The sequence below is a fragment of the Vipera ursinii genome, assembly GCF_947247035.1.
Source record: "Vipera ursinii genome assembly, chromosome: 2".
Taxonomy (NCBI): Eukaryota; Metazoa; Chordata; class Lepidosauria; order Squamata; family Viperidae; genus Vipera; species Vipera ursinii.
The window spans coordinates 86,736,279-86,750,141 of NC_139513.1; the positions used below are offsets into that span (position 1 = coordinate 86,736,279).

Genomic DNA, 13,863 nt, shown 5'->3' on the forward strand with positions numbered 1-13,863 from the left:
GGGTACTCATGAATTATCTGCAAGCGTTGCTGGTAGTTGAGGTTATAAGAGAACCTGTTTCGTGTCGTGATTAAGGTGTCAGACTAGAAAGTGGGAGGTGGTGAATTCTAGTGTGGCCTTGAGCCAGTCCCCCTCTCTCAGCCCTAGGTAGCAGGCAATGGCAAGCCACTTTCGCAAATGTTGCCAAGAAAACCACAGGGACTTGGCAACATTTGCCAAGGGGTCGAGACTGATTTATAGGCACCCCTCAAAAAATTGAGGCTGTAGATGTTTGCCCTAGGGCAGGGGTAGGCAACCTTGGCTCTTTTATGACTTGTGGACTTCAACTCCCAGAATTCCTGAGTCAGCATGGCTGGTTCAGGAATTCTGGGTATTGGAAGTCCTCCACAAGTCATAAAAGAGCCAAGGTTGCCTACCTCTGCCCTAGGGAATGAGATCCACTGATACTGAAACTTGTATAAAGGACATTTAGAACTGAGGTATTCATTAAAATAACTTTTGCCTCGATATAAAAAATATTTACATAAAAACACATAAAATATTTACCCTCTAATGTAAAAAAACCTATATTGCATAAACTAGAAATTTCTACTACACAAAAATATTGGAAGATATTTCATATTCTAACAGAGTTTTCGTTGCTGAAGTATGCAGGATTGGCATGCCTTAGACATTTGTTTCATTCAAATCTTGGAAACTGCAACTAATTTATTAGGTACAAGTGTACATACCTGGAGTATTTTCATCTTCATCTGTCTCGGTGAAACCTTTTAAATCCTTCTTGCAGATCTAATGGTTTCAAATATTTTTTATACTGCTGCTGTTTCTGTCACAAGTTCATGGGGTAGTTGTTTCAGAAATATTCATTGGTTCTAAATGATTTCTAAGTTTATGACATGTAAGTTAAGGTCACTTATATTTAATATAGCAAAAGAAATACTATGGGCTATCACTTAATGTTTCTAGCAACGGTGAATGTGGCCCACATTTTATCAGCAAAACTAGGAATAATATACGAATATACAAAATAGCTACAGAAATGTATTAAACAAACACTTTTCCAATATAAATGAGAAATTTCTCCTTTGCTATTTGACTGTAATAGGGGGTTTGAGATTCTGGAGATGAAAAGTCATAATTCTGGAAGTTTTGAATGGTTGGCTGTTGCTTTGTTTATACTCCTTAGGTTTATGGAAGATGGGATTCGCAAGGGTGTTTTTGTCATCAAAATACCTCCAGTCTTGGGCAGAATCACTTTTGTTGTTCTCAGTTGTACTACACCCAGTTTTAATATGTTGTATGAAATTGTCTGCATTTTGGAGGTGGGGGTTTACTTTGTATTTATTACCCATTTAAAAGGTCAGTGAATATTTATTTGTATAGGTTGCTCCAGTCAGAATAGCTAAATTTGTACACTCTTCTCTGAACAGTGAGAAGCTTCAGTGGTGTCAGCACTTACCTGGGTTTCTTGGAAGCAGGTCACTGGAGACAACATTTATTTATACAGATATACATGCTGAGCATAAAATGAGGGTTTATTAGTTACAGATTTCTCGGACAACCTTCAGTGTCCTAGGATTTCTTACAGAATAGCCTCATTTTATTCTAGCTCACACCACTTTTAAAAAAATACATTGTCCTAGGAACTTACTCTTGAATTTTGAGATTGGGAGAAACTGTACTTCCTACTGCAAATGCATTTGCAGAAAAAAATTTCCTTGACATCCTCAGTGATGTATCTTTTGATATAAGTCATAGAACGGGGTGTTCTGCAAACTACATGTAGACAGATTTTAGTAATACAAATGCACACTTTGGGCTGGAGTAGGAAAGCAATGCATGTTTGTGCAAAATTGTATCAGTTTATTCTACTTAGAATTAGAGCTTCAACTATCAATCCAGTTCATGATAACTAAATCTTACCATAATTAAATACTGCAGTTCTACTGGGTTAGAATTGCCAAAGAGATAGAAATGGGAACAACATTAATATTCTTGAAGTAGGTTAGTATGTCACATTCAAAAAGGTGCCTAATAGATTTATTAGTCACCAAGCAGTTTTCAGGACTATGTGACTATAAATATTCTTTCAAGTGGTTTAGGCAATTTGTTTTGGTCTTTATTTTTAGAAGAAACAATTGCTTCTCTTTTTTAAAAAAAAGAATGCAGCCGCGCGAGTTGTGATGGGGGTTTCCCGATACTCCCATGTAACACCTCTACTCCGCAAGCTGCATTGGCTTCCGGTTGCCCTCTGGGTGAGATTCAAGGTGCTGGTGATGACCTATAAAGCCCTAAATGGCTTGGATCCGGGATATCTGAGGGAACACCTGCTGCCGGCATCAAGTTCCCTTCGTCCTGTGCGTTCCCACAGGGAGGGCCTTCTCAGGGTGCCGCCGGTAAAAGACTGCTGGCAGATAACACCCAGGGGGAGGGCCTTCTCTGTGGGTGTGCCTGCCCTTTGGAACCAGCTGCCCGTGGAGCTTAGGACTGCCCCTGACCTTCATTCATTTCGCCGGGACCTAAAGACCTGGCTCTTTGAGCTTTCCGGCCCAGGCTGAGAGTTTTTAATTGGGGTTTTTATATTTTTTACTTCAGGGATCGAATTTAATTATTTTTAATTGTTTTTTAATTTTTGTATTGTATTGATGTTTTAAACACCTTGTAAACCGCCCTGAGTCCTACGGGAAAAGGGCGGTATATAAATCTAATAAAATCTAAATCTAAAATTAATTTTTGATTGGCTTTTGTTATTTTTAGGCAAATATTCTTGTTTGGTGCTATCATAGTTTAAAACAACAGGATTGCCATTTTTGGAGTGATGGTTAAAAAAAAATCCCAGCAAACTGATTTGAACTTCTGCATTGAAAAATAAGAAATGACTGGCATATAAAGGAATCTTGTATCTAGACCAGGGGTGTCAAACTGCTGGCCCACGGGCTGGATGCGTCATGAGGAAGCCACACCCAGCCCATTGCTGGCAATGGCAAAACCGTCCCGATACATTGCGCGACGTCACGTGACGTCGCAAGTTTGACATGTCTAATCTAGATGGTTAGCAATGATGCCTATGATTGTATCAAAAAATGCAGTTTTGAAATCTGCCTGTGAATAAACAATATGGAGGTCTGTTCATCTGCAAGAAGCTGATGAAAGTTTCGAAAATGTCTTCTAGGAGTATCTTTCAATTCCATGATGGGCAATTTTGTTTCATGTGTTCTGTTCCTGACCATGCACACACAAATACACAAGAGGGGTGGTTGCAAACACAAGCAGGAAAGTCTCCCAAGTCAAGCAAATTTGTCGTACCAGGGTCCCAAAGTCTCCCAAGACCAAAACAGCAGGCAGAAGAGTAGTCAGAGTGAGGTACGAAGGTCAGATCACCATGAAAGGTTCATCAGCTTATCCCGGATCCAAAACCACCATGACGACTATGGAAACTTCCAGAAGATGATTTTTTGAGAGGAAAGAAATAATTTGCAATCATAATTTTCTATTATCAGGGACATTAGCTTGTGGCTACTGGGAATCTAATTCAGAAGTTGAAATATGAATAGTGATTATCATCTGACACTGTTTGAGCTTATGGCAGTTTGTAAATACTCCAAATTTCTAAGATCAGTGTATACCTCTCCCTGGTGGCAGACGGTGACTCCAAGTTTCAAGGCAACTTTGATTGCCAGAGTCCCTTATCCTGAATGGTATAATTAGACTCTGCATAGCTCAGTTTTAAGTAATACGCACACAAGAAAGTAATAGAGGAACCAGGATTGGCTTGGAGAAGTACAGGATTTAATAGTGGCACTGGAAACATTCTCTAACTTCCTGGAGATTTCAAACTCTTCATCAGAGGCTGCTGGGAAGATGGAGGCCTCATTTCTTATCCCACATTTTTCCTAGAAATATTTTCTTTGTTTTAAATAGGCCATAACTTTTATATATTCAGTAGAGGAAGATGCTACAGGAAGTTGCCTCGGTCATGGATATATGGATAGTAAATCTGTACTCTGCAGTTTTTAAGGCTATGAAAACCTTTAAAAGTATGTTTTCTTTCAATAACAGTTTGAGGAAAGAACTCCTTCAAAGTGTCTGAAATAAGCACTGTAAACCCCACTTCTGACTGGTGACGCTGGCCCCAACATCTTACTCATTCAAACATTCCTTTGAAACTGATTCAATAATAGATTGAATAAAATGCAGTTCAGTGGTGAGAAAAATAAGATCCTACACTTAGGCAGGAAAAAAACAAATGTAAATGTACAGAATAGGCAGTACCTGGCTCAACAATAATACCTGTGAGAGGGAACCACAACTTAAGTATGAACCAGCAGTGTATTGCAGCTGACAAAAAAGCTGCATCAACAGGGATAGCAGAACACGAGAAGTGAAAGTACCACTCTATGCTGTACTAGTAAGGCCACACTTGGATGTAAGGCTACATCCAGGTCCGATCATCACGATACAGAAAAGAAGCTGAGGCCCTAGAAAAGAATGCAGAGAAGACCAATAGAAATGATGAGTAATCTGGGGGCTAAGCCTAGGTATATTTAATCTAACAAAGACAAAGCTTAAAAGTGACATGATAGCTGTTTTCCAATACTCGTAGGGCTGTCACAGGGAAGAGGGGATTGATTTATTCTGCAAAGCACCCGAGGACAGAACAAGAAGCAATGGGTGGAAGCTCATCAGAGAGAGATCCAAAATGAAAGTAAGGAAAACTTCCTGACAGTGAGAGCAATTAGTGGAATATCTTGCCCCCTAGAAGTTATGGGTGCTCCGTTGCTGGTGGTTTTCAAGAAAAAATTGGACAACCATTTATCTAGGATGGAATAAGGAGTCCTGCCTAGGACAGGGTTGGAGTAGAAGACCTCCAAGGTCCCTTCCAGCCATATGATTCTACAATTCTATTTATGTGAAATAGCCAATCAAGTCAGATTGGCCTTGCATCCGTTGCTTTTTAGTGATGGCAACTTACTCAAGCTGTTCACATTGAGTCCTTGCAATATTCTCAGAATGACAAAGTGAGAATGAATTTCTCATTTAAATTCAAGATGTTATGTTTAAGTTTCTCATTTAACTTGAAGATGAGTTACCTGTGAACTACACAGATTTATCTCTTCTATAATGTTTATGTCTCTAATCTGTCCTCTAATACTTTAACTTAAGGTACTTCCACACTGCCATTGTTTTCATTCTTGAAAACTTCATAAGTTCTTTGAAAGTGAATAGTAATTGTCTTCTGTTAGCTTGAAATGACAAGAATAATGGAAGTAATTTCCCTGGCCCAAGCTACTTCAGCTTCAGAAGCAATATAAAGCCTTGCACCTCCAATTTAAAAAGAGAGAGAAGGGGAAAGTATTCAGTAATCTGGGACAACTTAAATAACACATGAGCTGAAAAGAGATGTAGCTATTTTAATGATGTTCAAATGGAAGTCTGCAAAAAAAAGACACAACTGCTTTAATAAAATCTGAAAATGCTGTGCTCATTTGAGGTCAGAAGCATTTTTGATTAATTTTCAAAATATGTCTTCTGCCCTATTTTAAAATAAAGCATCTTAGCTTGGGAACAGAGATTCAAAACTGCTTTAAGCTGACATAGAAACTTGTAAAAGTTTCCTAACTTTTCTTCTATTCAACAATTCATCTAGACTTCTGTTATTTTTCTGTTATTTTTCCCTGTTACAAATAGTAATGCTGTATTGGGCCACAGGAGGGAACTGACATGTTATTAATGTAATTGGGCAATTTTTCAGTGCTGCTACAGTAACAATGAGTAATTCTTAACAAAAAGTTCCTGATGTATTTATATCAAACAGCTTTGCATAAACAGCCAAAATTGATTTATAGTGTCTTGTTTCACCATCTCTATGAAAGGTAATTCTCATTTATCACCTAATTTTCCATAGCTGCCATATTAGCACATTTTTTCATTATAGTAAAACAAAATTAAAAATGCCATGTTATAATTGCCACTCTAACAAAGGGTGCTATAATAGGTGCAAACCAGTAGATGTCAGTGTTATGTTTCAGTATACTTACAGCTAGCAATTACTCTGCAGTTTGCTTTATAATCACTAAGAAAAAGTTGGAAGCTGGAATTGATCTATTCTTTGTGACAACTAGACCAATCATTAAATCAGAAAGAATTTCAGAATAGTATAAGTAACTATCTTCAAGTGTTAAAATACCTGACGAGGTTAGAAAGTGGATTGGATAAAGAGTGATATAGTATGATAGGTGTTACATTACACTTATGGGATGAACATGGAATATAAAGGATACAGTAAAATGATAACCCAGGTCAAGGCCTTCTCTGTAAAAACATAAAAATACCTATAGCAATTATCCTTTTTATATCACAATTTTCTTTTGCTGGACAGCTTCATATTTGCTGGGATTATACATTCTTGGCAGGTTTATCAGTTGTATTCAGTTGAAGTCTTGTCACATTTAGTGGGGGAGATAAACCTCTTTTGTCTGAGTTTTTATGAGATCTGACCTTGCTGCTGCTTTTTTTAATTGCTCCAAAAACATAACTTTTAAAATAGTTAAAGTGTTTTATAGAAGATAGTTATTTTTTGTGTGTGTGAACCAAAAATATTTGTTTGGAAGGAAATGTATGTAAATAGCCAGTTTAGCACTGAACAAGAATCAATCAATCAATCAAGGATTTTGCTAAATGTGATTGAGTTGATTGTTGAGGTTGCGACAGAAGTTATGAGGAGTGAACTTACTATATTTTTTCATAAATTAAATCAGTTTTAGATTTAGTCAGCTAACACAGTATCAGGCTCCAAAATCCAAGAAAGATATGCTGAGGTTCTTCTAAGCCAGACATGTCAAACACAAGGCCCGGGGGCCGGATCCGGCCCGCGAAGTGGTTTCATGCGGCCCGCGAAGCCATCTTGGAAACAGTGAGGGAATGGCCCCCACTGCCTTGGCCCTGGCCCAGAGACCCTCCTTCTGCCACAGACCCTCAGATCTGTCCCACTCCTGCCCGGGCCCCCATAGGCACCCTTGATGCAAATGATGTAGAGCTGGCCACGCCCACCCAGTAGGCCATACGCACTCTAGCCACACCCACCCAGTAGGCCACGCTCACCCTGGCCATACCCACCCGGCCCCCTGAGGGCAACCACAATGCTGATGCGGCCCTCAATGAAATTGAGTTTGACACCCCTGTTCTAAGCAGTTTTCTTTATTGTTCTATACCTATAGATAGAAATCTTGCAAAACTGAACTAAAAACTAATGCAAATTACTTGCATCATTAAAGATGCACTTGAGATCTCTGAGGAGCTATTCTGAGTCTTTTCCTCCCACTGAAACTATCTAAACTTCAGTCTTGTTCCTTTGGAATGCACTCCCTCCCTTCTGGGAATCCAGACTGCTTTCCACCACCGCTCCTTCCGGCGCGGGTTAAAGACCCATTTATTCGAACAAGCTGGCCTGGCCTGATGGTGAGTTAACTTAGGGTTTTAATATTTGTATATTCTTACTGTTTTATTTTGGGCAATAATTTAATTCTTTTTTAACTTTTGTACTTTTGTATTTTTATTATATGCCCTGTTCACCGCCCTGAGTCCTTCGGGAGAAGGGCGGTATAAAAATTTAATAAAACTTAAAACATAAAACTTAAACATGCAGTTTGCAAAATTTCATGGCACAATTTTTTCAGGTTCAGAAACTAGGTGATGTGAGGTAGAACCTATGCAAAAGTCAGATCTCTCTTATCCTAAAAGCTTATTAGTCCCAAAATGGAGCAAGCAGACTTGGACTAATAGCTAGAACTATTCTTATATATGACGATAAAGCTATATTCTCCCCCCCCCAAAAAAAAAATTCGTAGCAATTTTTCTACGGATATTTTTGTTTTAGGCATGGCTGCTCTTGTGCCACATCCCTAATATTGTTCCTGAGCAATTTTTTTCAGGGATCAGATGAATATAGATGCACAAAAAGTTCAATCAAATCTGTTAAGTCAATTGTAGTAGATCTCCTAAGAAGAAAAAGTACAATGAATGAACTTTCACCTGATAGTTATTATAAATTAAAATATTACACACAATGTGGATAAAGATAAGCTTATCAATATCTCTTATGGTGTTTGGTCCAATTAAGCCATAAAAAATTGTCCAAATTTCCATTATATGTAATGATAAACCTTGTCATATATAAAAACGAAGCTTCATGACTTTCTTCTGATTGGTTCTCCGTTAGTCCCTACTTTCAGTGGTACTTTAAATTTTTCTGAATTAGTGCATGTATTTGCATTCAAAATGTTTTAGCTTTTTTACATGTCCACCAAACATGACAAAATGTCCCTTCATATTGTTCCCGTTTCCAGCAAAGTATTGAAGTAACATTATGCATTCTAAACAGTTTTTCAAGTGACAAATACCAATGATACATCATTTTACAAAAATTATCTTTAAAACTGGAACATAATGTGAATTTCAATCTTTTCAACCACATATTTTCCCACTGATCCATCTGTATAGTAGAGCCATAAATTGTAGCCAATTGTATCATACATTCTTTCATTTGCTTTTCTTCTGTCTCATATTTCAGCAAATGTTTTAGCAATAATGTGTTCATCATTAGTACATAATTAATTTCAAACTCAGTCCTACTTTGTTCAAAACCATAAGAACTTTTATCCACTTTAAACCTCTCTGTTAATTGTACATAAGAAAACCATTGACGAGGATATTGTTCTATTATCAAATCTTCTCTTGCTTTCATTTTACAATCTCCCTGAGAAAATTCTAGGAAGGGTCTCATTTATTGTCTTTAAAATCTTTCTTGAGCTGAAAATTATAAAGGTGTTTTGGAGCAAAACCTGAGTTTATATTTATTTTATATTCTAAGAATAGCTTGCCCGACATAATGAACCTGTAAGTCTACATTCAGCTTTATCTTACCATATCATGACACCCAAATCTCAGATCATAACTTTTCAAATCCAGTAAACTTCTGTTTCTTAACACTACCCAGTCTTTCATCCAAACTTTAATGATTTACTCTTTTCTAGTTGTTTCTGAGAGTTTCCTTACCACTATAAGTTCATTTGTAAGTTTTTTCTGCATGTAAAAATATCTTGGTAGATTTCTTTAAAGATATTTTCTATAGCAATAATTACAGTTGAATTTTTGACACAGTTGAATTTTGAGGGAGTCCTTTCACTTAAAATTGACTCAACCTACGTTGTTTATAATGATAATGATGATAACTTTATTGTCACTTTGAATGTACACCAATCGGCAAACATCAAAATGAAATTTCGTTGCATACAGCTCTCAAAGGGTCACCACCTCCGATATATACTCCTTGTTCGTGGCCCGCTCAAATTTCACATTGTCCATTTTAGTCTCTAGGGAGTGAACAATGGCACACAGGACAGATGGAAATGGGGCTCCATGTGGATTAGCCCTCAAGTTAGCTTGTATTCTGACAACCTCGCCTTCTTTCCTTTTTCTGATCCTGACTCTTCCACCTTTTCCTTAAAGAGGCCTTGCTTCTTTATGCCCCTGGAGCACGCTGCTGCCGCCACCACCAACTCCTCCAAAAGCCTCTCTCTCTTCCTCTGGGCCTGCCAACAGCCTCATCCAGTTCCTTCACTCCATAAGCTCCAGGTACTCTCCTCCTCTGCCTCCTCCGGAAACAGCCCTGATTTACAATACAATCCATTACTGGGCCAGCAGTCAGATCTTGTTGCTGGTAGAACAAATTCAAACAGTGCCAACGACTTTTAACGGTCTCTCCAACAGTTCCAAAACAACTAGAAACGTGCCATGCCAGCAAAGATTATCGGTCGTATGTCGTATGTTACCTTAGTTCCACCATGTTGCTCAAACACATTAAAATCTTCCTGATCATGTGGCCTATAGCCCTTACTATCCCTCCCAAAACTATTTGCCTTCAAGAGCCAATGCAGCCGCAGCCATTCCAGGCGCCGCCATCTTAGATCTATGGTGATGATTCTGTTGATCCCCCTGGAAAAGTGAGGTGATTGTCATCTGGGAGTCACTTAAGGTCTTCACGGGTGCTATGTCATAGATTTCCAGATATGAGTCCCTGTTCATTAAGTTGGATTCTAGGGATCAGTCAAGTGTCGAGCCCCATGGGCCCGACACTCCATGGGGGGGACAACCATGCGTGTCGGCCCTGTGTGCCACTCACCTAGCCTCAGGTGCTCTGGGTCCTACTCCTGAGTCGTCGTCTCGCCGGTCTGTCCTCTGTGCTGCTGCAGGCTCTTCCAGTTCCCTTCTCCCAGCAGCCGGTCTCCATCTGCCTCCGGTGGCCACGCCTATGCAGACGGGCCTTCCGGCTGGGCCTGCCGATGCTCAGCTGGCTTCTCCGACCACCACTTGCCAGCTGGTAGCCATGCCTGCGCAGATGGGGTCTCTGGTCGGACATGCCGATTCCCAGCTGGACCCGCCATTTTTGGCAACTTGCCAGCCGGTGTTGGGCATGCTGGCAGCCGTGGTTCCACGAACGGACCCTCCAGCCGAACTGACAGTGACTGGGTCCCTGGTTGCCAGTGGGCTGCTTGCTAGGTCCCTGGCTGATACGGCTATACCACTGAACCCTCCTGGTTGGGTTGCCGCTGGGTGACTGCTAGGTGGTGAGGCCCAGGGCACTTCGGGACTCGGGGGGGGCTCCCTCAGGGTGCCCGGTGTGGTTGAATATGGTGGGAGTGGGTGTTTGGGAATAAGGGTGGGGGTTACCTGGGGTGCTTAGCTTGTTGGGAACGGCATGCCGAAAAGGGAGGGTGGACAAACGCACATGCATGGATAAGCAAACGGAACTAAAGGGGAGGGGTGAAGTATATACACGTGTGGACGGATGTTGGCTTCTGATGGGGGGGCGGGGTTTCTGTGCCTGCTGGCTATATATGTGCGTTGGAAGCGTAGTGCTGCCAACGCTGACTTTGTCTCTGTTCGAAGCTGAATAAAAGCGTTTTTTGAGTTGTCACCCGTTCCTGCTGGTTGTTGTGAGTGTATTCCTACTTCACGGACGGGGCTGGACATCAAGATTGTTGCTGTTGTACTAGCCTCTCTTTTGCATATCAGTTTCCTTATCTCAGTTCCTTGAGTCCATTTCTTGGGGGGGGGGGTGGAATTCTTCAGATTTTGGGGTAAACTTTAATCTGCCTTCCCTAGGAATGGGGTCTGAGATGGCTTGGGAAATCATGGTCCTCATGACAGCTGTGGGCTTATCCTAGATCATCCAAAGCACGATGCAGGATAGTGGTCACACTCTGGATCTGGTATTCATGTCAGAGCAAATTTAGTACCATTTGACTTCCACCCTTTCCCTCAAATCAAAGGAAGTGGGCATCTCTGTTTGCCTCAAAAACTGGAAAAGACTGTCAAGATCTGGTTGAAGAGACAAAAGTATGGAGGGGTTTGTTCCTTTTTTAAAGCAGCTTGTCCCATCGGGGGCAGAAGTATGTAGCAAATGGTGGACATTGCATAAAGAAATAAATACTGACATCAAAAGGGTTCATTTCAAGAATAATTTATTAATTACAGTATCATTAATTAAATTAAAATTGTGAAAGTAGAGGCATTGCTTTTCATTAACCTTCTTACATTACTTTTTAAAATTTTATTGAGGGTGGGCAGGGCGCCTAGAAATAGTTCTTGTTAAATTACTTTTGTGTATTTTTTTTCCAACAAATAACAGAATTTCAAGCAATTAAATCTTTTTTTAAGAAAAAAACCCACCAAAAACATGGTTTGTGCAGATACAGAGCAATTGGATGCTGTCCATGATATCCACCCCAAATGCTCAAGGTTCTGTAAAACTGACCTGGAATTTAAGGATTTGTCTCTACTTTTCTTAAGGTTTTGAGTGAAAGTTCGTATCCAAGGAATGTGGCAGCACTTACGGGGAATCCTCGCACTGTATTCACTGTAAGACCTCTGAAAAAGACCTAATTATAAGAAAAAAGAAAATGTTACATCTGTCAGAAATTTTTTTGAAAAGATTATTTGAACAGGGAAGAAAAAACATCAAAAAGGTCTATTTTCTCATCATTATTTTATAAGAAACACAAAGAATGGGCTCAGCTAAATGATTTCTCACAAGATTCTACAGTATATTGTATGTATTAACATTAAATCTGTGTCTTTTAAACATCCAGTATTACAATTGCAAGGGGGAAATAAGCAACCTATAAATCTACAGACAGTATACAAGGAAAGCCAGTTGATAGTGGAACAACATCAAGATCAAAGTTTCCCACAACGAGGTTTCCAATTGCTCAGACACTCAAGGCTCTGAAAATACTGTGGATACATGTCTATTTGTCCAGTACTGCAAATGGGAACGCAAGCTTGATGATTCACTTATACCCTGCCCTTTATTAACTCTGCAATATCATGTTCTTCTAGGCTTCCAGGTTTTTTCAGTGTAGGGCAGTCCAAGGTTGTTGTCTTCAGGTTTAAAAAGTGTTGTCTAAGCAGTACTCAAGATTTCATAAAATCCAGTCTCCTTAAAGAACTTTCCTATCATTGTTCTGTTCCATTTCAGGATTAGCTCCAGATCTCATGTGAGATGTAGAATCCATCTATTTCTGCTTTGGTTCCAGTTTACTACAGTAAATCTTAAAAATCAAAAATCACTGTAACACTACACTGTCTGCCGACCTTGTAGTCTGCTTTTCGGTGTGAATTCTTGCCATAACCTAGAGGTGCACCAATGGGCAAAACTGAAATATTTTAGCATTTATATATAAAAGTTGGGTTCAGAACTCACAAGCAGTCTCTGAAGAATTGGAGAAAGATTAGTAATGGAGAGTTTGACTAGATAGCTCAGTAATGACATCAGGATGAAAAGTCCTTCAAGAGACTCTTTTTTTGAAGATAGTGAAGGTAGTGGTGATGAATTTTTTAGTTACAATATTCTGATTATGAAATACTTTCTCTAGAAAGAACCAGTGCACATCTAATAATGTTATTCCAACATCAAGGAAACATGCCCGGAAATTTTAATATAGTGTTCATATTATTGTTAGCATGTGTTGCTGCTTTAAACATTATTTTATAATATTTTTATTGTTTATATAATTAACTTGGTTTTAAATTGAAGCTGATGACTGTGTGATCCTGGTGCATAGTTGATATAGAACATATTCTCAGATGCTGCTATTCTCTTTGACCTGACTACCAGCCTGAACAAGACAAAAGTACTTTATACCAGACAGTGCCACATATTAACCCTGTAGAACTTCTAAGTTGTCCATGCAAGCAACACAAAGATGCTAGTAAAGGATACCCTATGCCACTGTGACATCCTGCCATGGGAACTAGAAGCTGTGACTGCTGACAGAACCCACTGGCAAGTCCTATGCTAAGAAGCCTCCGCTGGCTTTGAAGACAGGCACCACCTAAAACTGATAAAAAAGGGTAAGCAGCACCACAAAATAACACCCACAGTTATAACAATGGCCTTCCAGTGTCCCCATTTTGCTGTAGATCTGTGCTTTCAGGCTTAGACTGCAAAGCCACTTCTGTCCACAGATGAACTGCACAATAGAGTGTTGTCTTTGAACACAAAGAATGTGTGTGTGTGTGTGTGTAGGGGCGGGTATTCATGTATATTTACTTACAGAACAGAATAGCTAAATTAATCTCCAGCAAAAAGTAATCAAGTGCCTTTCCTTTTATATATCAACATAGATTTCAATCTGTGATAATTGATAGTAATATATGGAAAGAGTTCTAAGTAAAAGAGTTGCATAAATATTATACAATAGTTTACTATTGTGAAAATGCAAAAGAATTGACTAATTGTTGTTCTATAGTCTCTCACTACAATAATTTGATTGACCCAGCACCCATAATGCTTTGCTCCAT

At 39.4% G+C, this 13,863-nt stretch overlaps 1 protein-coding gene across 1 annotated transcript in view; it reads right to left on the reverse strand.

Annotated features, from left to right (window-relative positions):
• Nucleotides 1–11,822: 11,822 nt before the first annotated feature.
• SLC25A48 (solute carrier family 25 member 48) overlaps nt 11,823–13,863 on the reverse strand; it is a gene marked incomplete at its 3' end in the record, with an annotated part of 29,345 nt that continues 27,304 nt past the window's right edge. The window contains exon 7 of the mRNA XM_083351467.1: nt 11,823–11,939. Within this exon, the coding sequence (XP_083207593.1) occupies nt 11,823–11,939 (117 nt within the window). The remainder of the gene's footprint in view (nt 11,940–13,863) is intronic.